Genomic DNA, 25,170 nt, shown 5'->3' with positions numbered 1-25,170 from the left:
TGCTACACTCCAGGGAAGATAATATATTCGGTCCAGGAAAATGTATACTTTGCTTTTGAAACTGAATTCCAAATTTAATGAAATACTTGTTCAGTTCAGTTTTGGTAAAGAGACTATTTTATAGGCTTGTATTATTTTAGATCAATAATTTTAGATTTTAAATTTTGCCCAAACTCTTACAGATTTGCTAGGTTTGGGTTGAAAAGAAAGTAAATTGGTTCATGGCTCAGCAGGTATTATTTATGATTAGTTCACACATTCAAACATTATAGACATGGAGAGAACCTTAGAAATCATCCAAAATAAACATCATTTTTTAAAGATGAAGCATCGCAGGCTCAGTGAGATTATATGACTTGTACAACCAGACTACAGATAAGTTTCTTGACTCCTCATTCCAAGACTTCAATTTAGAAAGGGAGGCAAGAAATGACTATGACGTATCATAGAGTTGATAAATTACACAAGAGATATACAGTAGAAAATGAAGTGAACATTCAGACACTGGGCACCCAGGGGTCTTTGGAAACTTAGAAGCCACCACAGCATGATTTCCAAAGGGGTCCTTGAAAGAGAGAAATAATTTGGATGCATAGATGTGGAGTGAAAAACAATTTGTATATACATTAATAGATATGGGGTCCAGGTAGTAATATAATAGACAAATTCCAGAGAAAAGAAAGCAAGGGGCAAGTCCATGGGGGGTTAGGGTATCCATGAGGTGAAACTTAGGGTGTCTGAAAGGATTTAATCAAAACCAAGGCAAGAATCGTCTCTTGGGATGAGATCAGGGGCCTGCTTTGACATCTAGGGTAAGGTATATAAAAATTATTCAATAGGGAATAGATAACATAGGTTGAACAAATCTGTGCGGTTTCTTCAATTAATCCCAGATTTCATTTAGCTTTCACAAATATGCTCTTTATTACCACTTCCTCTCATTATTAGGGTGATATCTCTACCTCTTCTGGGGTGTAAGATGGTTAAATCAATGAAGAACAACTACTGACTTCCAGGCACGTTAATAACAAGGACAATACAACAATGACAATGACAGCTGTGATTTACTGAGTGCCTACTACATGGTTCTCATCAGAGCATGTGTTTGAGAACTTAACAAGTCTTAACTCACTTAATCCTCCCAACCACCTCATTTTTACTGATGAGGAATTTTTAACTGTTGCACTACAGCTTCCTAAATGCATGATTACAGTATTAACCAAAGGGAACTTTAAACCTTTTAGAGGCCAAAATGACCATTTAAAACTTTGAGACGACTCTGTTCACTTAATTACAATGTCATAAAAGTGCAAAAATGAAATATGACATATTTCCGCCCTTATAAAGCTCAAAGCTCATCATGAGTTGAGAATTGCCAAGTCCATCAATGCTCTAGCTTTCTGTACCCAAAAGGCAGACACCCAGAAAAAAAACCCTTAGCTCACTGGGGGCGAGGCAGGGAAGGCTACATTCAGGGGATGCCAGACTGGAGGTTAAGCAATGAAAAGTCTGTTCAGAGAGTTCTCAAGGGAGGGGCAGTAGGCAGGGGAGGAAGAGGCACACAAGCCAGACAGGCATGCACACATCACTGTATGTAGAGACAGGATGTGTTTGGGGACATGCAGATAAGATGGTTCTACAGAAGGGATCATTGAGTGTATGCAGGAAAGAGATGAAATTTGCACCTAAGAAGAGCATCTTATGAAGGCTGTTACATGCTCTGTGGAGGAACTTGAATTTTTCCTGTAGGTCATAGGGAGCAATTATTGGAGGTTTCATGCAGGACAGCGAATGGTTAGACTTGTAGTTTGAAACAATTCCTCTGGAGGCAATGGAGATGGGTATAAGAAGGAATGGTTGGGGAAGCCTGCAGCCAGGCAGGCAGACAGAGATGGACTCAAGGCACTGGGGAAATAGAGTCACCCGAACAGGATTTTACTGGTTGGGTAGGATTAGGAGGAGAAACAAGGATGATGCCAGGTCTCCAGTTAGAAAGGTTCTTTCTGAAGCAATATTATTTTTAACACTTACGACATTTTATATTTTGAAAATTGGTTGAACAAACCTATGGGGCTTCTTCAGTTAATTCCAGATTTCATACAGCTTTCACAAACACGTTCTTTATTATCAATTCCTCTCGTTATTGCAATATATTCATCAATATAGTGCATTGATGTTTAATGCTACTATTAATAAAAGGTAATATGTGATAATGACAAAACAATACAGTTGTAGTCATTTTCAGTGACTTTAAAGATAGCTTCCCAGATGACCATTTTCTGCATGCTAGGGATGGGATAGGCAGTCTCATCTCCTTTGGGAGAATTAAGCTCTAGATCAGTGATGAGTCTTCCAAAGTCAAGTTTACTGCCACTGAGAACGTGGCCACTATCAGAGCCCAGCTGTAAAACTAAAGAGAACCAGGCATAATGAAATCAACTGTGGTAGCTCTCTGGCCTCTGCATCAACATAACAATTTCCAGATGCCCCCAGAACAGGAGGGCCACCCTTAGTAGGTGCTGATGACAAATCCATCCTCATGGCCTGTTGAGTCTTTCAAGACCATCTATCTGAAACTTTCTCCCATATGTGGGATTCTGTGTTCTTAAGTTGGTGAGCTGCAGATTCCCCTCATTTTTATCTCTGTGTATATAGATCACTATTGTCATTTAGAGACATCAGGGGAGGCTACACAAATATATTTGAACTTTCAAAGTAAGCAGGTTAACATACAGGACAGATATCAAGGCTTAATAATGGTTAGTCAAGGGGCCAGGCAGGATCACACAGGCTAGAAATGCAAGAATTTCCATCCCAAATAGCAAAAGTGGTTTCTGCATTTCTGAACTTCAAAAGAACCCTCCAAAAGAGGGTACAATCACTTGCAGCCTGTATTTAGAGTGCATGGGAAGCACCTTTAACAAAGATAGAGATTCCAAAAATGAATCATTTTCTAATCTAAGAAAAGAAAATAAAATGAAATGTTTATAAAATGCTCCAATTCTTAGATGTTAAAGAACCCAGTCCTTTGTCATTTTTTTTTTTTTAAATGAAGAGGAAATACATCTAGAAAAAGCTGTGAATTTTCCTAAATCACAAAGTTTTGAAACTTGTTTCCACCACATCACAACATTTTCTCTTTCCAGAATTCCTTGGAGGAAAAATGTAAGAAAACCTCGTGGTTTCCTGCTTCTTGATGCCACTGGCTACTCATGACTAACTGAACATATGGCTGCTATGGTTTTGTCTTGGAGCCAGTTGAAGTAGAGGAGCAGCGAGTTGCTCTCTAGCACGGAAAACAATCTGCAAAAAGTAATGGGCTGTCATCTGAAATATTTTCAGATGTTGGCTTTTGAAAGAGAGAGCAAGCTGAGAGCCGGCTTTAGCTCGGATTTTGTTGGAGGGCATCACTGGCCTCAGATGCTTGTAAATCCCAGATTCTGTTTATTCACCCATCATAGTGGTTTTTACTTCTTGACCCCTCCCCCAAACTCCCTGAGGTTGCTGGTCGTGCTGTTGGTTTTTTTTTTTTAAGTCCCTGATGCATCTTACATATTTCAGCCTCTCGAATGTCCATTTTTTGACTAGGCAGCAAATGAGATAAGGAAGGGCTGTTAGTCCAGCCAGATCACGTCTGGCGCCTAAGTGTGAGTCTGGGCTTTAATTCTTCCTGCCTGAGAGAGGTTTCCAAGCAAAGCAGCCATGCTGGGATTTCCTTCAATTTTTTTTTTTCCAGAGACAGGGTCTCACTCTATCCTCCAGGCTGGAGTGCAGTGGTATGATCACAGTTCACTGCAGCCTCGAACTCCTGGGCTCAAGCAATCCTCCTGCCTTAGTCTCTGAGCAGAAGAGCTGGGACCACAGTCTCATACCACTGTGCCCGGCTAATATTTCCGGTTTTTGTGGAGAGAGGGGTCTCGCTTTGTGGCTCAGGCTGGTCTCTAACTCCCAGTTTCAAGTAATCCTCATGCCTCAGCCTCCCAAAATGCTGGGATTACAGGCGTGGGCCTCTGCGCCCGACTTCCTTCAATTTTTAAAAGGACTAAAGATTTAATTCAATGGACCTTGCCCTCGCACTATGTAATTGAGAATTTGCTTGAGAAAAGATGCAGGATTAACCCAGAGGTAAGGAGAATGCTGGTGAAATCTAAGGAGACACTACAAAATGGCAAGTGATTGTGAGCACAGCCCACAGCTGAGTGTTTTACCACCCACAGTGTGCACCGTCCGGCCCATGGTATGAAAACACATGAGGTCATATTTACAGCTTGGACAAAGATTCCAGGCTCCAGGGACCAACAGTAAGCAGGCACAAGAGTAGTTTCTAAGCTAACTGTGCTTGAGTTAGCCTTTTGTTTCCTATTTCTCCACAATTAGATACCCTGTTTGCATTATTTATGGTTGCTCTGAAGTAACTGTGAGAGTTATGAAGAGTAAAGACATTTAAAAGTCATACTAACCTCAACTCCCAGGCAAAATGTGCTAGAATTCCCCTAAGAACTCCTCTAAGAAGTGGACATTATTTGATGAAAGGGGAACTTGTGGCCTGCAGGGTCATGATTCCATAGAGGCAGTTTCTCTGCAAAAGCCAGCTTCCCTACCACCCCCCCTCCCTCATCTCTGATGGCTTGCAAGAAGAGGACCTTCCGGTGGTGGCATTGTAGGATGGTGCACCAGGAGGGCCCATAGCTGGTAGGTCAGTGTCCATTTACCTGACACATCCAGGTGCTCCAGATTGGGGCAGAGGGACACCACGTCAAAGACGGCCTCATTGGAGATATTGTAACAGCCTGAGACTTCCAGTCGCCTCAGTTCGGGGCAGCACTGGGCGATGGTGTACAGCCCTCGGTCTGTGAGCCGCCTGCAGCCACTGACAGTAACGGTTTCCAGCATGAGACACACGTTGGGGGTGTCCTGGCAGAGTCTGCGGGTCAGCACCTTGAGGGCGCGGTCCACGTTGATGGTCTCGCCCGTCAGGCGGATAGTCCTCCAGAGCCGCGGGTCCCAGGCGAGGTTGTACCAGCGGCGGCACACGCGCGCGCAGCGGCACAGCTGGTTGGTGGGCAGGAAGGAGAAGATCTGCACCATGGAGTGGTCCGGGAGCCGGTCTATGCTGGCCTGCTCCTTCTGGGGTCTGGAGGCGAGCCGGATGAGCGGGTGTGTGAGGCGGGTCGGGGGCGGGGAGTGGACCATGGCCACCGTCTCCCCAGTGATGGAGGACGAGGAGGTGGACGAGCCCCTTCCATTCTGAAATCCTGGCAGATTCGGTGGACATATCAGGGCTGGGCTGGGCGTGCTCAGTGTGCGCATGCTCAGGTCGGAGTCTGGCAAAGGACAGAGAACAAAGGGTTAAGGATGGCGGCCTCAGCAGAGCCCCAGGGAGGCAGCAAAAGCACTGGTTTCTTTTTTCTTTTTCTTTTTTTTAAAGATCTTTCGCCCAGGCTTTAGTGCAATGGCGTGATCTCGGCTCACGGCAATCTCTGCCTCCTGGGTTCAAGCGATTCTCCTGACTCAGCCTCCCGAATAGCTAGAATTACAGGCATGCGCTACCATGCCCGGCTGTTTTTTTTTTTTTTCTTTTCTATTTTTAGTAGAGACGGGGTTTCACCACGTTGGCCAGGTTGGTCTGAAACTCCTGACCTCAGGTCATCCGCCCACCTTGGCCTACTAAAAGGTTGATATTACAGGCGTGAGCCACCGCGCCCGGCCAGCACTGGTTTCTTTCTTAGAGAAGACATTCATGGGGGCAACATTCTCATTCCACAGATGTCCTCCCTGGGCCGACTCCTGTCAATGCCATCCCAGAGGACCAAGCACATGCACGAGTCGCCCATTCCAGAAAGCGCCAATTCCCCATGGTCTACACCAGGAGTGGGCAGACTGCAATGAACAGGGTCAGGTATTAAATACTGAGGCTTTGCAGGCCATGGGCTCTGTCCCCCTTGCAACGACAAGCCCTGCCATTGTTGTGCAAAAGCTACCACGAACAATGTGTAAACAAAGGAGAGTGGCTGTTTTAATAAAACCTAATTTATAAAAGCAGACCAGCTGGACCAGTCCTTGTCCAGACCAGGGAACAAATCCCATCAGATCATAGTTTGACAACTTCCAGTCTACACAAACTGGCATTATGGAAAGGAAACAACTTCAAAGTTTCATTGTTTCTATTCTGGAGAAACCTCATATATTAGATACACAAACTGGTTTACCTCCCTAATTATATTTTGGTTAAATGGGTGATTATGTTGCATTTACAAATGAGGGGAGTGAATTTCAGAAGACAGGAAGACTAGTGAGTCGGCACAGAGGACACCTGCTGCCCTGGTGCACTTCTCCCAGTATCTGTTTCCCTTTCTGTTGATAACAGTGCCCCAGACTAGGGGAGCCAATGAAAAGCCTCTGCTAGATCAGGCATTACACAGGGCATTTCCAGTCCTTGGGTAACTGGAAACATATTTATTTTTTCTTCTTATTAACAACCTCCCCTATGCATTTGAATAGTATGAGCCATATTCTATTCCTTGGAACTAGAAAGATCGCTGATAAGGACACAGAAGTTTTAAAATTTGTGAGGAATTAAGAATTCTTTAGAATATCACTTCAAGAAGTAGACTCATTTCCCCTCTCTTTTTTTCTCAATATACACAGAAGAAGAATTTAGTCTTTCTCTCTAAATACAATTGTATATTATAGATTTTGGATATATAATATCCAATGTATATTATATATATAACCATATACATGGTATTATTACTATATATCCAATGTACATATTATTAGATTCAATATAATATAAATTTTGTATCTATATAATACACATTGATATTATATAATATATAATATAAATAATATACCTAATAATACACATTAGATATTATATACAATATACATTGGATATAATAATACATATATACATTGGATATATGTGGTAATAATACAATGTATATTATATATAACCACATACATGGTATTATTACATATATATCCAATGTATATATGTATTATTAGATTCAATATAATATATAAATTTTATATCTACATAATGTACATTGATATAATATCATATATATTATATAAATATATACTTAATACACATTGGATATTATATACAATATACATTGGATATAATACATATATACACATTGGATATATATGGTAATAATACCACATCTATGGTTTTATTTAGGAGGAAATGTATTTTCTCTGTTAATATATTTATATATTTTATATATTTTACACACATACATATACCCACACACATGAAGATGCTCCTCAACTTACCATGGGGTTTTTGGGCCATAAGCCCATCATAAATTTAAAATATCCCAGGTTGAAAATGCATTTAAAACACCTAATCTGCCAAACGTCATTGCTTATCCTAGCCTACCTTAAATGTGCTCAGAAGGCTTACAATAGCCTACAGTAACAAAGTCATTTAACACAAAGCCTATTTTATAATGAAGTGTTGAATATCTCATGTGACTTATTGAATACTGTACTGAAGGTGAAAAACAGGATGGTTGTATGGGTACTCGAAGTACAGTTTTTACTGAATGTGTATCACTTTTGTACCATCATAAAGTCTGAAAATTATACTTACGCCATAGTAAAATCAGGACCTATCTGTATAGGTATGTATCTATAGAGATATACATACATATCCACACATAGAGAATTTATCTTCAAAATACATATTTCCTCATCTATAAACTAACTGAGCTGAGCTAAACAATTTCTAAGTCATTTCCAGCTCTAATTATACTTCTCAAGATTTAAACAAAAGCTCTATGCTTACATGCTTTTGCATATTTCATACCCTGGAAATTAACACTCATACTATCTACTCAAAGAACTTCCAGCAATAACACACAAGACAAAAATTTCTGAGACCTGAAGTCTCCCCCTACTTGTAGTTTTCTTACACATTTCCTTTTTCTATTGCTGCAATTTTTCTGTTCAGTTACTTCTTTATAACCTAACACTGAGAATGGCTTATGTGTGTCCACACTCTGCTCATGGAGCATCTTTGAATCATGTGCTGCCCCAACCTCCCATGTTAGCCTCTTGAAATACAAACACCTTTCTTGAGTGGCTGCAAGTGTCATCTCCTTTAAGAAGTTTTCTTCCTATCTTTGAGATAGGATCCCTTCCCTTGTGAAGTCCCCACCATTTGTTATACAGACATTTGTGAATTTATCTTTTCCTAATGGTTGATTGTATTATTTTTAACATATTAGCATTTCTATTCAAGACATTTGCGCACCTGCTATATATTTTCCTAATTTTGCATCCCTCCCTGTGTCCCCATATCCTTTGCCATATACTTTGCAGTTCACCTCAGAAAGAGTATATTTCCTTATTCTAGTGACATAGGGCTTGTCCGTGTGACTTCCTTTGGCAGAAAATGTTAGAGGAAAGCCATTTGTGCAGTGGGCTTGACCTCTCAATCTTCTACCATCACAATGAGGAGAACATGCCTCACTAGCCCCTTGTAGGCATAGTGGCTCATGCCTATAATCCCAGTACTTTGGGAGGCTGAGGCGGGTGGATCACTTGAGGCCAAGAGTTTGAGACCAGCCTGGCCAGAATGGCAAAAACCTGTCTCTACTGAAAATACAAAAATTAGTCAGGTGTGGTGGCACACCTCTATGATCCCAGCTACTCAGGAGGGTGAGGCACGTGAATTTTTGCTTGAACCCAGGAGGCAGAGGTTGGAGGTTGCAGTGAGCCAAAATCACACCACTGCACAGTGAAACTGTAAAATAATAATAATAATAATAATGAGAGACCCGTGAAGTAGACAGAACTTCTTCCAATCTGTACCTTACAGACAAGCTCAATCAAGGCCAGCTTGGTTCAGCCAATACCCAGATGAACCACAGATGCATAAACAATGTTTTTAAACCACTGAGTTTGGGGGTGATTTTTTACACAGTATTACTGTGGCAACAGATGATGGACATACCTTCTATGACACTAAAAACTCCTTTGAGACAAGGATTACATCCTTTCCTTGTTTCTGTCCTGGCAGCACCTGTCATTGTTTATGATATATAGTAGGTGCACAACAAACATCTTGAATTGAATGGAAGTATATGTTAAAAAATAATTCTAGCTTGGCATGTATTTTTCTATTCCAGGTGGTATACATGCTGCATTTTAAATTATTCATAAGAAATCGTACTTCCCTTTGGTAATCATCTAGAATGAATAGCAAATCTTTAAGGAAAATCTCAAATATAAAACAATTTTGGACTTCAAAACTGCCATCCAAGTTACCATGGTACCCACCTTCATTATTATGGGTACTCAGAGAATTATTGCGGAAGCCAGTGTTTCTCGGAGGCAGGTGAACAACTTATTTCGGGCCAGGAGGGAAAGACAATCCTAGGCTCTCAGCTCTCACATTTTAGCAGCTGTGAGGGCGCTGAACTCCCTCTCCTGCCTGCCTAGGTTTTATTCATCTTGAAGGAGAAGACACTACCTGCCTAGAGGTGGGCCCCTGAGGAATGAAAGATACTTACCCTGTGCGTGGGGGCAGAGGGGAGAGGGTGAAGTGGATTTCTAAAACCCACCACTCTTTCATACTCCAAGCACTTAGGAAAGCTGGATGCCTCTTTTACCAGAAGACACACCAAGAGTCTCTGATTCCTTCCTGCTATTCCTACAGCAGGCCAACAACCTCAGAGAACTTTTGAAAAGATGATACAATTTGTCTCAATTAAATAAATAGCACCTGATAATTAAACAGATTATAAAGGATGACAAATAAAACCTACAGAGATGTATACCTAGAAGCTGTCACAAAATATCTTTTCTTGATACTTTCCACAAACACATTAAATGTATTTCCAAATTTAAAAATATACATATATATGTATTTACATTTGAAAACAAATTTTATTATGGATAAACTATGCACAGCTTGTCATGTAATGTGTTTTACCCTTTGATATCAGGAGCTATTTACTGTCACGAGATATTATTATAAAGACTACCAGAATATGTCTCTACAGCAGGAAAATAAAGCATGGCTTCAAATTCAAAACAAGGACTATTCTACCTCCCAAGTAGTATATTTCGTTTACAGAAGAGAATGTAGAAAGACCAAGTGTACTCTTTGGATACAATTCTTTTCTCCTATGTTTCTGTCAGAAGACTGGCAGCTAAATGGACATTGGCAATAGCTGCTAATTCTTTTGAGAGTAGAAACAGGGACCCTGATGCAGGGGTACCAGCACACACACTCAGAGAGGAGAACATCAGAGACAAATATTAAGATGACAGAGGTAGAAGAATGCTGTAACTCTCCTCCTGGTCTTATGATGCTGCAATACAAACAGCTGCAGAGAGAAAGCTGACTATATTTGAACTTAGATTATGGATTTAGAATATTTTGTAGGTATGAACACTTGCATGTGAATTTCTACCTATCTGATGCCTTGGGGCAAAACTGTCATTTATCTTAGTAGTAAGGAGATATGCATTGGGCTCAAATACAGTTTAGCAGTAACACTAAGGGGATATTATTGTTCATTTTAATATATTTTATTTTTTTATGTAAATTTATATGAAAATTAGCTGTTTAGACTACATCTTCCTTTACTTTTCCCTTAGGCAAGCTGGTGAGATGCATGAGTGGTATTTGGAAGAACACTACAACACTGCCAGGAATTACTCTGAACAGGGAAAGTGAGATTTGCAAAAAGTGCCAAGTGAAATATACATGGCCAAAAGCTTCTATCTGGAATTAAATTAATTGCTGCCTGCTTTGAGTGTCCTTAAATTCTGAGAAGACCTTTTGGTAATTGAAAATGGGGATCATGATGAAACTGTAGCATAGTTCCTCTAAACGCCTTCCTTCCCTGCAGCTTCTGTTCTCCGAGGTGGTATCCTTATCACCGAGGAGCAGATATCACCCACAGCATCCTTGGCAAGAAACAATGCAAAGCAGTATACATAAAAAGCTCTTGATCATTTCACTTGAAGATAAAATATTCCCTGAAATATCAGGAAAAAAATGCCCCAATTTTTAAGAAAGCAGTACATTTTCATAACACATAAAAAACTTCCAGAACATACATAGAGCAGGTGGCGTTTTAAAATCCTACAAGACCTCTGGACCCATCTATATTGTGGAAAATGGCAGGATCTCCTCCTTTGTAATGGCTGAATAGTATTTCATATATATAACATATATGATATGTGTATATATTATATATTAAATATAATATTTCATAAATATAAAATAGTTTCTTTACCCATTCATCTATTGATGAACCCTAGGTTGTTTCAGTATCGTGGCTGTTGTGAACAGTGCTGTAATGAACATGAGAATGCACATATATTTACAAGCTGGTGATTTCATCTCTTTTGGGTATGTGCCCAAAAGAGGGATTGCTGGGACATATGGTATTCTACTTTCAATTTATTTAGAAAGCTCCATATTGTTTTCCATAATGGCCGCAATAATCTAGATTTCAAGGATTCTCTTTTCTTCACATCCTCCGTCACACTTACTATCTCTTGTCTTTTTGATAATAGATATCCTAACAGGTGTGACGTGATATTTCACAGTAGTTTTAATTTGCATTTCCCTGATGATTAGTGATATTGAGCACCTTTTCATGTACTTGTTGGCCATTTTCATGACATCTTTAGAAAAATTTCTATTTAAGTCTTTTGCTCATTTTAAAAATTGGATATGTTTTCTTGCTATTGAGTTGCATGAGTTCTTTATAAATCTTAGATATTAGCCCCTTATCTCCCAGCAGACAGTCTTTGAGCAAACTTTTTCCCTGGGAATAACTGCATGAATTGGTAATGAAATCTGTTAAAGGTGAACTCAATGAGTTACTGTGTATTAGCGTGGATGCATGGATGGATGAATGGAGATATGGACAGACAAATCTGAAAAGGGAAAAATTATAAAATCTGCAAAGTAAAAGGGATGACTGCTGATTAATTTCTTTTATTTATTTATTTATTTATTTGAGATGGAGTCTTGCTGTCACCCAGGCTGGACTGCAATGGTGCCATCTCAGCTCACTGCAACCTCCACCTCCCTGGTTAAAGTGACTCACCTGCCTCAGTCTCCTGAGTAGCTGGGACTATAGGCACACACCTCCACGCCTGGCTAATCTTTGTATTTTTAGTAGAGATAGGGTTTCAGCATTTTGGCCAGGCTGGTCTCGAACTCCTGACCTCAAGTCGTCTGCCTACCTCGGCCTCCCAAATTGCTGAGATTACAGGCGTTAGCCACCGTTCCCAGCTAATTTCAAATATAAGACTTGAAAAAGGTAGCAATTATAAAATTGTAAAATTTTATTAAAATTATAAAATTTCCTCTCGAGGAAAGACAGATGAGCACACTAAAAGTATCATGAAAGTACAATGGGGGAATTTAAAGGAGAAATGACTGCATACTTTTGCAATAGGATGTATATTTTGTGGACTGTATCCTAATGATACCTAGTGTATTTTGTGATTTAACTGTCACTCAATGATATCAGAAAGCTGAATACAACCAAAAGACACAAAAAGAACCAAAGAGGCTGAGCACAGTGGCTCACGCCTGTAATCCTAGCACTTTGGGAGGCCGAGGCGGGAGGATCACCTGAGGTCAGGAGTTTGAGACTAGCCTGGCCAACATGGTGAAACCCCATCTCTACTAAAAATACAGAAATTAGCCGGCATGGTGGCAGGTGCCTGTAATCCCAGCTACTTGGGTGGCTGAGGCAGAAGAATCGCTTGAACCCAGGAGGTGGAGGTTGAAGTGAGCCGAGATTGAGCCACTGCACTCCAGCCTGGGTGGCAGAGTGAGACTCTGTCTCAAAACAAAAAACAAAAAAATAACAGACCCACATTGATGCCTGCAGGAAGACATACAGAGTAGATGGCAAGGAATATACAGCGATAGACATTTGGCATTAAAATTCAGTAAACTGCATTGCTGCATACTTTTGCATTACAGATTGATAGGCAAAAGAGACCATTCATTTATTGGATCATTTAATACACATTGTAACTGCTGCCCAAGTGCCCAGTTGGGTCTAGAAAGGGAGGAGTTATTGCATTTAACTAGATTATAAAGCAATGTTTTCTTTTTTTGAGATGGAGTCTCGCTCTGTCATCTAGGCTGGAGTGCAGTGGCACGATCTCGGCTCACTGCAACCTCTGCCTCCTGGGTTCAAGCGATTCTCTTGCCTCAGCCTCCCAAGTAGCTGGGATTACAGGCACCTGCCAGCATGCCTGACTAATTTTTGTATTTTCAGTAGAGATGGGATTTCGCCATGTTGGTCAGGCCGGTCTGGAACTCCTGACCTCGTGATCTGCCCACCTCAGCCTCCCAAAGTCCTGGGACTACAGGCGTGAGCCACCACCCTCGGCCTAAAGCAAATATTTTTACCCCACCTCCTTTCTGCACCATAGTCCCATTAAAGTACCTGCACACCACTGTTCTTACATCTCTAATTTCTTTCTTGAATCCTTCAGGGTGAGAGAAAAAGGGCTCTATGTTGAGAATGCCTCCAAATCATGCAAAACCCAGCATGGTAGAGAACAGAAAAGTTTGTGCAAGTCTGAGAAAAAGTCAGTTTTCAGAAGTCCAAGATGAAGACAATAAATATAAGAATTAAACAATATTTTTAGTGAACTTTTGGATTTTCTCAATATAAATGTAATCTTTGTTTGACACAATGATGATCCTTAACTCAAATATATATATATAACTGTACTTTTTAATGTTGATATAATCATCTGTTGGCTAAACTAAGAGACAGAGGATTCTTTAAAGATTAAGAACTTGTGGTTCCATTAATAATTTAAAATACTTTCAAGTATATAATTTGTGTGGGAACAGTATGTTTTTTATTCTTAAATTACTTTAAATGTGTAAAGAGTACCAAAAGAATATAGTTGTCTTTTTCTTGGGAAAAAAAATCCTAAAACTTTCTCATGGTTTCAAAAGTCTTGGAAATTTTATATCGTTAGTAATTACAGTATAGTATCAAAATATTCAAGACATCTCAGACACACATGCTTATTAGACACATTTTCTTTTAACTAGATAGCTGCCTGTTTTGTACAAATTTTTATTTTCAAACCACTGCTGTTTACACTCTAGGAAGTCATATTTACATTACACTGGTCTTTCAAAGTCAAAATTTACAAAGCTCCTCTTCATCTCTCCCCTCTGATTACCAAAACTTTTGTGCAAGATGCTTTCTATTATAAGTTGTCTTTTTTCTCAAGAACTCTTACCATAAAAAGCAAGGTTTCTTTTCTTAGCTTAAACTCAAGCTTAAAAAAATAGATCAATAAAACCTAGCTAATGAGAAAAGAACACAATCTGAGAGATCATTTTTCTTCTTGTTTCACTTAAAAATATTTTCTTTTCATGTGGTTCAGATCATCTATACAACCTAGAACCTACTTAAGGCATTAGTTGTGATAAAGTAGAAATGTATGCAGACGTTAATCTTGCATTTCACCTGGAGGGAGTTAGCTTTAGGGCTCAAGGGTTCTTGTTGAGAATATTGTACAGAAGTTGGTACCCCCAGGATCAGATGATGGCGGAGACTCCTGTCCAAGGACAAAAGACCTGCTCTGTTGGTCACATGGACCAGTCTGATAAGGGTAGCATTGTGGTGAGTGATGTGTGGGAACTTGGCGAGGATGGTGGAAGTCATCTATTATCAGTCACACGGGCCAGTCCACTGTCCAGCTCTTTACTGAGGCACAAACCCCGGTTTTCCAGTGTTGCCCAGTTTCTGAGTCTGATCTGAACTGAGCATGAGTTTTGTTTTTCCTTTAGCTCTTCTAGAAGGGAATATTCATACAGCTAAGGAAACGTGTAAGCCACATTGTTCTAAAATCCATAAATATATTAATGAAATGTACAGAATGTACTTTTGAAATCTATGATACAGTTTGATTTTTGCTTCCAATTTGAGTATCTAGAAAGTATCTTAAGAAATTTCGGTCCGAATAAAGATCAGGTGGCCTCAGAAACTGTGTGAGTCCTAGATTATAATTCATCAGACTCTTTATGGTTTTATCAAACAACTTCTTAGTACCCTCTTTTTCCTTAAATGGCAGAGGGACCTTATTCTTTTCTTTTTTTCTTCTGAGATGGAGTCTCACCCTGTCACCCAGGTTGGAGTGCAGTGGCGCGATCTCGGCTTATTGCAACTTCTGCCTCCCAGGCTCTAGTGATTCTCCTGCCTCAGCCTTCTGAGTAGCTGGGATTATAGGCCCGCACCACCACACCCAGCTAATTTTTGAATTTTTTGTAGAGATGGGGTTTCAACATGTTGGCCAGGCTGGCTTCGAACTCCTGACCTCCAGTGATCTCCCACGCCAGCCTCCCAAAGTGCTGGGATTACAGGCATGAGCCACTGCGTCTGGCCTATACTATTTAGTCTTTTTTTTTTTTTTTTTTTTTTTTAATTTGAGACGGAGTCTCGCTCTGTCGCCCAGGCTGGAGTGCAGTGGCCGGATCTCAGCTCACTGCAAGCTCCACCTCCTGGGTTTATGCCATTCTCCTGCCTCAGCCTCCCGAGTAGCTGGGACTACAGGCGCCCGCCACCTCGCCCGGCTAGATTTTTGTATTTTTTAGTAGAGACGGGGTTTCACCGTGTTAGTCAGGATGGTCTCGATCTCCTGACCTGGTGATCCGCCCGTCTCGGCCTCCCAAAGTGCTGGGATTACAGGCTTGAGCCACTGCGCCCGGCCTACTATTTATTCTTTAATGGAAAGCAGGAAGTTTTATTTTCATCCCTGAGCGAGAGTAGCATTGCTATTAGAGGTTACTTTTTTCACAAGGCAAGGGGTTAATCTCCCATGGTAGAGAATGTTTCTAGAATATCTTTAAACATTTGCTGATCTCCCTTTTCAATGGAAAAAAAAAAAAAAAAAAAGGCATAAACCTCTGATTTAAAGTCTTTGGCAGGCAGTAGCATTTAAATAGCCTCCTTCCTTCCTCCCTTCCTTCCTTCCCTTCCTTCCTTCCTTCCTTCCTCGCTCCCTCCCTCCCTCCATTTACTTGCTTTACTTGCTTTCATTTTATTTTATTCTTGAGACAGGGTCTTACTCTGTCACCCAGGCTGGAGTATAGTGACATGATCAAAGCTCACTACAACCTTGAACCCCTGGATTCAAGGGATCCTCCTGCTTCAGCCTCCCGAGTAGCTGGGACTACAGGCACATGCCACCATGCCTGGCTCATTTTAAAAATTTTCTGTGGAGACGGGATCTTGCTATATTGCCCATGTCTTGAACTCCTGGACTCAAGTGATCTTCCCACCTCAGCCTCCATAAAGTGTTGGGATTATTACAGGTGTGATTTTTTTAAATTTCAAAATCACCATATATTTATGGCAAGCAATACTGGTTTTCCAAGTAAAACTATAATATTCAGCTTTCAAATAATAATTTAAGTTTACTTTAAAAAATATTAAGTGAATATCAGTTGAAGTGGTGAGCACATATGGAAAAAATCATGAGAGCAGAATGTCAATGTCTTAAGTTTAGAAAACATTGTTGAGGTGGAAAGAGCATGGACAGATAAACCTGGATTCCTAACTCTATTATGTGCAGCTTGTATTATCTGAGGCAAGACACTGAAACTTCATGAGTCACAGATTCCTCTTATGTAAACTGGAAAGAAGTCTACCCACTTCACAGAGCATTTAGGCAGAGTCTATGAAAAGTGAGGCCTTAAAACAATTACACAACTTCTTGGGAAATGCATTCTGGGCCCTCCTGCTACAGGGCAATGTTTTTAGGGGCATATTATTCTGGATTCCCTGGAATAGTCTCATCTTTATAAATTCCTTATTGTTGCCTCCATAAACCTTTGGCTGGAGATAGAGGGAAGATAAAAATAAATTCCATGGTTAGAGCACAATGTACTTACTCTTTGTTAACAAAATATGGCTATTTCATTATTGGTAAAAAAAAAAAATTGTAATTGTGAAAGCCCTTTTTCATAGTTTGTTAAATGAAATTTGTTTTTCTCGGATATGGTGGACTGCTTTCTCCTTGAAATTTTTCCTCTGCCTTCTGCAACACCGTCCTCTCTTCTGCTTTTCCTTTCTCCTTCTCCGGTGTCGTTTGCTCACTCTCTTTTGTGGTGTACAACTTATACACTGGTGTTCCCCAAGGGTTGCACTCTTAACTCATCTCTGTATCTGGATCCCTGCTTGATGGGCTTATGGCCCACAAGGCTTCAGCAATTGCCTATAAGCTAATGACTCCCGAAATTCGACTTTCAATCCAGATCATGCTCCTGCTATCTCTGCATCTCTCTCAAATATCAAACACACATGTCTAAGTACCTAGGTCAGTGCTCTCTAATATGGTAACCACTAGACACAGGTAGCAACTAGAAATTAAATTTATTGAATTAAGCTGAAAGTTCAGCTCCTCAGGTGTACTGGCCACATTTCAAGGGCTCAGCAGTCACAAAACAGTATTTTACACAGCACAGGCATAGAATGATTCCATCAAATGAGAGAGTTCTATGGACAACTAGTCCTCTCCCCACAAGTGTATTTGATGTATCTCCAATACAATGTGTACAAGGGTGAACTCATCAACATCCTTTGCAAAACAAACATTCTGTATTATCATTAGTGGCATCACCATTCATCGAGTCGGCCTCCCAGGATAGAACCCTAGGAATCATCTTGAATCCTCCCTGACCTTCATCTACCTATATCTAATCAGTCCCCAAGTCCCTCACTCTGAATGGCTATGGATTTCAGGTCTCTTTCCCTTCTCTCTCTACGGCTCCCACCTCTGCTCAAGTGCTCATCATCTCTCATCTCCTTTCAACAACTCGTTAACTGAGACTCCTGATTCTGGTCTTCCTTCCCACCCTCCACCTTACTAATATGGACTCCATCCTGCATTCAGGGTTCACTTTCTAAAATATGAACCATTTTCCCCGGCATCAAAAGCTTGATGAGTTCATTCATTCTGTTATGGGTTGCATTGTGTCCCCTGCAAAAGATACGATGAAGTCTTAACAAGCCCCGTGTCTGTGAAAGTGACCTGATTTGGAAATACGGTTAAGATGAGGTCATGCTTGATTAGAGTAGACTCTTAATCCAATATGACCAGTGTCTTCATAAGCAGGCAAGAGAGAGACACAGGGTAGAAACACAGAAAGACTCAGATGCAGAGGGAGATGGCAGTGTGAAGATGGAGGCTGAAACCAGAGTTACACACAGAAAGACTCAGATGCAGAGGGAGATGGCAGTGTGAAGACGGAGGCTGAAACCAGAGTTACACTGCAACACTCCAGAAACATCTGGGGCTGCCAGAAGCTGCAAGAGGCAAGAAAGGATCCTATCCCACATTTCTGTCAAGACCTTGGTTTGGGAATTCCAACCTCTAGAACTGTGAGACAATACGTTCTGTTGCTTTACGCCACCTGGTTTGCAGTACTTGGTTACAGCAGCCCCAGGAAGCCATCCAGCTCTTTCCACACTTCTGTATTGAACGCTTACTATATGCCAGGCATTGTATGGAACACTACCCAGGGAACAAAATCCATTTTTTTAGAGTGTGTATGAGATTCTTCCCCAAAATTTACATCTCAGAGCACATGTTCATATTCTTCTAGCCCAGAAGCCCTGTTTCTCCAGATTAACTGCTGAATTTTCAGTCATCACTCAAGTTCCTGGTCAGAAGTCAATTTTTCTGCCAAGCCTTCCCAGATCCAGTAAGGCCGAATTATTAATTGTAGCTACGTTTAGTGTTTCCACTGAATTTAAATATATCTGCATCACAGCCCTTTGCACAGAGTGCCTTTCCATTCAGTAGACTGTGAGCACTTCGAGGCCAGGAGATGCCTCCTTCATCTCTGAGTCAGTCCAGAGTCTTATTTGGTTTCAACCACCCAGAAGCTCCTCAACTAATGCACCAAGGGGAGAATGTGCTCACTCACTCCTACAGCAAATCACTTTCATTTTCTTTTTGGTTGCAGTTGGAAATATTTATAGGAATTACTTGGAGGAACCAGATGTTTCAGATTGAAGAAGTTGGAACATTTCTGTGATTTATCAACATTTCATTTTTAGGTATTTTGTTTTTGCCCCTCCACTTAATTTAGGCTGAGCTAGTATATACAGGTAGTTCAATAGAATTAATCTACAGCAGAAGATATTTAAAAAGACACATGTACACCCAAAAACAATCTCATGCAGCCCACATCACCTAAAGCATCTCAGAGCCAAATGTTTAGTGCTTTTTTCTTCACAATACCTGCTATCATAGACTATCCAGATTCCCTGCTCATTTATTTTTCTTTCGTGTGTGTGTGTGTGTGTGTGTGTGTGTGTGTGTGTGTGTGTGTGAGACATGGAGTCTCGCTCTGTTGCCCAGGCTGGAAGTGTAGCGGCAGGATCTCAGTTCACTGTAAGCTCTGCCTCCCAGGTTCATGCCATTCTCCTGCCCCAGCCTCCTGAGTAGCTGGAACTACTGGCACCCGCCACCATGCCTGGCTAATTTTTTGTATTTTTAGTAGAGACGGGGTTTCACCGTGTTAGTCAGGATGGTCTCCATCTCCTGAACTTGTGATCTGCCCGCCTCAGCCTCCCAAAGTGCTGGGATTACAGGTGTGAGCCACTGCGCCCGACCCCCTGCTCAGAAAACTCACAATAAAAAAAAATGAGTAACGCTTTTACACTGGCCCAGAATTTTAAGATTTATACCGTTGAAATTTAGTTACCTAAGATGTAACAGAAATTCTTTTTGTTTGTATTCCTGCCCCCACGCCCCCTCACCCCCGAACTAAGTCACAGATCAACTGTAATAACTGGAACTGGCTTCTCTTTGACAGTGTGGCAGCGACAGTATTTCTAATTCCCTATCTTCCAGAGAGCTCACGATAGTTTTGCAAAGCTTGGGAAAGGAGCCAGCTCTTGTCTTGACAAGAGAAGAAATACATATTTTCATGCAAAGGTTTGCAATCCATAATTTTCAACCTTCGAGTTGCACTTTATATAGCAGCCTTAATTATTTTCTATCTTCCACTGTCAGATAATTCTTTAGTCTAATTTCCCCATGAATAGTTACAAAATCCCAACGTTTGCATCTTTACAATAGATGGTATAGTATTGAATTTAGAGTCTAGTAAAAGGATACTAACACATTTTCAGTTAACAGCAGAAAACAAGCTCCACAGGGCGCAACAGTCTAGCTCACAAATTCAACTTTCAATGAGGAAAAAAGAGAAATCTCCACTAAACTTACGACCATGTAAAAGATCAATAATTAATCAGAATACTTTCATAGCATAGTGAATCCTTGAATTTCCTTAGTCATCTGAAAATATGATCCACTGTTGTTGAAAATCTTTACAACAATTTCTTTTAACATGAAGACTTGTGTAAAACACTTACTATATCCAAGGCACTGTTCTAAGTGCTAAATGAACATAAACTCATAAATATCACATTCCCATTAACATTTTTAAATGCTTGGAAAAACCAGTGACCTGAGGATATAGAGAAACATTTTATTCTTTCTATATTATCAGATATAGACAGAAAGAGACTTAGTACAATTAAACACTGTTTAATTTCTCTGCTAAGGGTCTCTCTGCAGCATAGTGAGCTCTGATTCTAAAGGCCACCTTATACTGACCTGGGATACATTTTGCATGGGTAGTTCCCTGGGCCTACTACAGTCTAAGTTCATAACCTCTTCTTTAAAGACCCCATAGCCCCTTCGTAGGGCAGGGCTTTTCCAGTGAATGGACCCAATATTAAGTAGCACAAAGACTGGTGTTTCAATGGGTCACTGAGTGTGGGAAGCAGGACTTTCATGGCAGAGTAACATGGGCCTAATTGTAGACTGACTATCTTAGTTTTCAGAACTTGTCTTTTTTTTTTTTTTTTTCACACAGAAAGCCCCATTTTAACGCAAAGTGAATAATAATGTTCTGGAAATTCAGTTGTGGAGTAGAATTCAAGCAAACTGAAATACTTCTGGAAAATCCTTCTACGTCAACTCCATAAAATAGCTCTGTAGAATGGCGACCTATCATAAACTCTGCAAAGCACCCATATCTCAACAGCCTATAATTTCTGAGTCATGCTTCTCTTTAGAAAGATACTTTGAAGTTTATATTTAGTGGCTATATTTCTTAACAGCATTTAGATCAAGTTCGAAAAAAATAAATTTAAATGTAACTAGCAATAACATAGCATTGATCAATGTGTAAAGCTGCCCAATAAAATTTTGCAGTATCATTAAAAAAAAAAAGTGCTTGGGGTGGAGGTTTGGAACCAGGAGGGAAGGAAGTATACATCTGATACGTTGGTGATGATCTTCATTTAGAATCACTTTTCTAGGCAACCTTTGCTTTTAGTTCCCTTTTAAGCAAATTCAAGGCTTATAACTCAATCATACAATAAACAGAATGGTGGATTCTGGCTCATCATTTTTGTTGATATTTTACATACTAGGATGTTGCATATTCAGCATCCTAGTATGGTAACATCCTAGTATGGTAACATCCTAGTTGATTACAGCTCCAGTTCCCTCTAGGAAGTTAGGATTTTACATTGTGACATGGGTGGGGTCAGGGTTGGGGTCAGAGAGGAGGTAAAAGGGTAGATCGGGTATATTAATTGTGACCCATCCCCTCCATTCCTGCCTTCTGTTTTCTTTCCCGTGCGTCCCCCAACCCATACCACAATATTCACACTTTTCTGATGGGCAGAACACTTTATTTATCTTCATAAGTTTAGAACTGAACTGAAAATACTTACTTTTTGCCAGCAAATGTTAACAGTCTGACATTATATTCCAGGCTGGTGGCCTGAGCTTTCTAAAAGATTTTGTTGTTGTCACTTTTGGTTTTTTGGTTTTTAAACATCTCTCTGTTAAATTAGTAAAATTAGTAAAAGCAAAGAGGACTGAAGATACAAAAAAAAAAAAAACAAACAAACCAAAAAACCACTTTTCCATATTAATTATTTGTGGGACTGAACAGAGGTTGACCAGATGGAAGCCTCAGGGTGGAAATTGTTTTGGTTCATTCAGTACAAACTATCTTTAAAAGGATTCCTCACTCTAGGCCAGATTATTTACAGGCTGGCCTCCAAGCAATAGGTTAGTTCTCTTTGGTAAAAAGATCACATCTTTTAAAATGGCTTGAGAAGAGAAAATAAAATGAAAATAACACCTTAATTTTAGCTTAAAAAGAGAAATTTCAGTGTTTTATTGTCTTAGAATTAATTTTAAGTTCATTTGAAGGAAGCAAGCATGGCTTATAGCTAAAAGATTGCTTCATGTTGCTTTACGGATCAGGAAAACAAAAAGTTGATTAAAACAGCATCTTGCAAAATGGCCAAGTTGGCTCTTTTGGCCATGTCAAGAGCCTTGTGAAATAACAGAGCTGAATATCCAGTGATTGACTATGGTGATGCTTAAATGTAGTGCAGAGAACCACAGGCCACAAAGAACAACCTTTGCTTTCAGTTCCCTTTTAAGCGAATTCAAGGCTTATAACTCAATCATACAATAAACAGAATGGTGGATTCTGGCTCATCATTTATGTTGATATTTTACATACTAGGATGTTGCATATTCAGCATCCTCATATGGTAACATCCTAGTTGGTTACAGCTCTAGTTCCCTCTAGGAAGTTAGGATTTTACATTGTGACATGGGTGGCCAGATATTAGTACTTTTAACATTTTTCTTAGGTACTAATGTCAACTAAAGGGCACACATTATTATTATTAAAAATTAACTCATATAAATACAGCCAAATATATATGAAATAGAGATGTTTTTAGGGAAAATTTTAGGAACATCTTGACAAAGATTAATGTATAAGATATCAAATAGTTATTAATATGTCTGTTCTTTGTGGGTGTCTTGCATTCCTAAAAAATAATTTTGGCTTTTGACCACAGTTGTTCTTTATCCTTGGAAACAGTTTTTATCCTTATGATGTGAATTGCGTAAAGACCAAAATAAAATTAGAAGCAACCCATTCCAACCATAATCTATCTAATACTCAATCATAGCAAGGAATCTCTGTTTTTGCCACAAAATCCACAAAGAGTTTATAATTATCCCTCTTTAGAGTTTGGCATTGCTCTGTAATCAAAAGAGGGAGCAAAGTGTATTGTGTATTCACATGAGGGTTATGAGTTTTGTGTTGTTTCATTGTACATGAGTACACAAGATGTTAGAAACAGTCTGTTGCTGTTTCCATTTGACTAACAGGTAATCGAGTAGGAACAAATCCAGCTCAAATCTTGAAAACCTATCAAAACACAAGAGTACATCTTTAAATTAGAGTTGCTAAGAAAAATAATGCTTGCAGTAGTCTTACGACTTTACTGATAAAAAGTAAGACAAATAGAAAAATGTATCTATGAAGATTTAGAGACACTATTATATTGTGCCTCAAAATGTAGTAACTATTGTAAGGTGTACTAACAGTGCTGTATTTCACAGTGTCAACCTTACACTTAGATCCCTAAAATTACCATTGTTTCTTCCCTTCCTTTACCATGGGCTATAAAAAAGTACTCTCCAAAAGTTACATTAAAAGAAGGCCATTAACTACAATTCTGATTTTTATACTGGGAAAGGGCAGGAGATATAAAGATAAAAGAGTTCTGCCACCCCTGTACTGGACTTCTTTGAATGAATTAATGGCACTGTCCTCTAACCTGCTTTAACTTAATTTAATAAAAATCCTCAAGTTGACAAATAATAATCGTATATATTCATGGGGTACATAGGGATCTTTTGATACATATAATGTATAATGATCAGATCAGGGTGATTAGCACAGCCATCACAATTTGAGTTGGGTAAGAAAAAGAAACATTAAGTTGTTACACTGTCAAGTTTTCTAATCTCCTTTAAAGGATATTCCAAAAAAAATTGCTATTAAAATTAAGAACTAAAAGCAAAAAAATGTCACAGTTGGAACAAATTGGGGGTTTCTCTACTCCTTCTCAATTTCTGTATGAAGGAAGGAATAATTATTGCTAGTCAGAAAGACTTTACACATTTATACATAGGCCAGAGGTCAGAAAACAATAAAACCATGGTAATCCAGAGGGTGCTGGTCTTTCTGGAGAGAATGTGCCAGAATTTGGAAAGATGGTGAGAACCTTAGTTAGATTTCATGGTGCTTACTCTAAACCCCTTCCCCCAACCCCTGAATCAGAGTGAACTCCAGGCAGGCAGGATTTATTTGTCAGAATCCTTCAATGAAGGAATTTAGAGTCTGATCTTTCAAGAAACATTTTCTTCCCTAGATGGGTCCCATTCTCCACTTGATCATTTCTGAAATGTTATACACGAAGTTTAATATCGACTTTGAAATGGCCTCTACCCCTCAGTGTAGTCACTTGGCTTGCTTGGCCTTCAACCCAGTGGATTTTCTGCAAGTGGCTCCCAGTGGTCCTCACAGTGGTGATGCTGTATCTTTCCCGCCCAAGCACTTTTGTAGAAGAGCTCTGGAGCCCAGACCCGTGGGTTGGACACTAGTCACTCCCACAGGGCTTGCCACGCTCTGACTGCCTAGAGCTACTGCTCAAAGCCTTCATCATTAACATCATTGCAACTTTGCCAAGAGGCTGTGCTGTGCTCACCTAGAAATCCCGAGGTGAAAATACTGAATCCACCCCAAAGGACTGACAATGACAACATGATCTTGGATTTCTGAGCACAGCTCTATTATTTCTCTCAATTTGACGGACTTGCTGAACAAACTCTATTGCTGCTTCCTGAATGGTTCCAAGCCAACTTGAAATCTATTTAAGGGGCCTCAGAAAAGAAGCTAGCAAATTCTCTCATCAAGAGGAAGCTTTCCACACAAACATGGGCAAATGTTGAAAGCCACTGTCACCAATGGAGCCATACACTGGGATTATAAGAGCAGACAAAAGTATATCACATGTGAAATCTGGATTGTACCAACTTCCTCAAGTCATCTGGACACTTTTTTCTTTTAATCAAAGCCTCTGAGTTCTTCTTTGTATATTATTCAGTTGTCTTCATTATGTCAACATAACGGCAGCAAGTGGCAAAAAGATGCTGGCTGAAAACATCAGCCCATTGAGATAGTAATAGTAATGACTGTGTGGACACGGATGCAATGCTGGGCGCTCTGGTCTATGGAGA

The 25,170-nt window shown here is 39.9% G+C and overlaps 1 protein-coding gene across 1 annotated transcript in view; it reads right to left on the bottom strand.

Annotated features, from left to right (window-relative positions):
• FBXL7 (F-box and leucine rich repeat protein 7) overlaps positions 1–25,170 on the bottom strand; it is a 447,231-nt gene that overhangs the window by 6,205 nt on the left and 415,856 nt on the right. Inside the window, exon 3 of the mRNA XM_003899514.5 lies at positions 4,713–5,324. Coding sequence (XP_003899563.2) covers positions 4,713–5,324 — 612 coding nt within the window. The remainder of the gene's footprint in view (positions 1–4,712; positions 5,325–25,170) is intronic.

The sequence above is a fragment of the Papio anubis genome, chromosome 5 (assembly GCF_008728515.1).
Source record: "Papio anubis isolate 15944 chromosome 5, Panubis1.0, whole genome shotgun sequence".
Lineage (NCBI taxonomy): Eukaryota > Metazoa > Chordata > Mammalia > Primates > Cercopithecidae > Papio > Papio anubis.
This window is presented reverse-complemented; position numbering and strand designations above follow the sequence as displayed.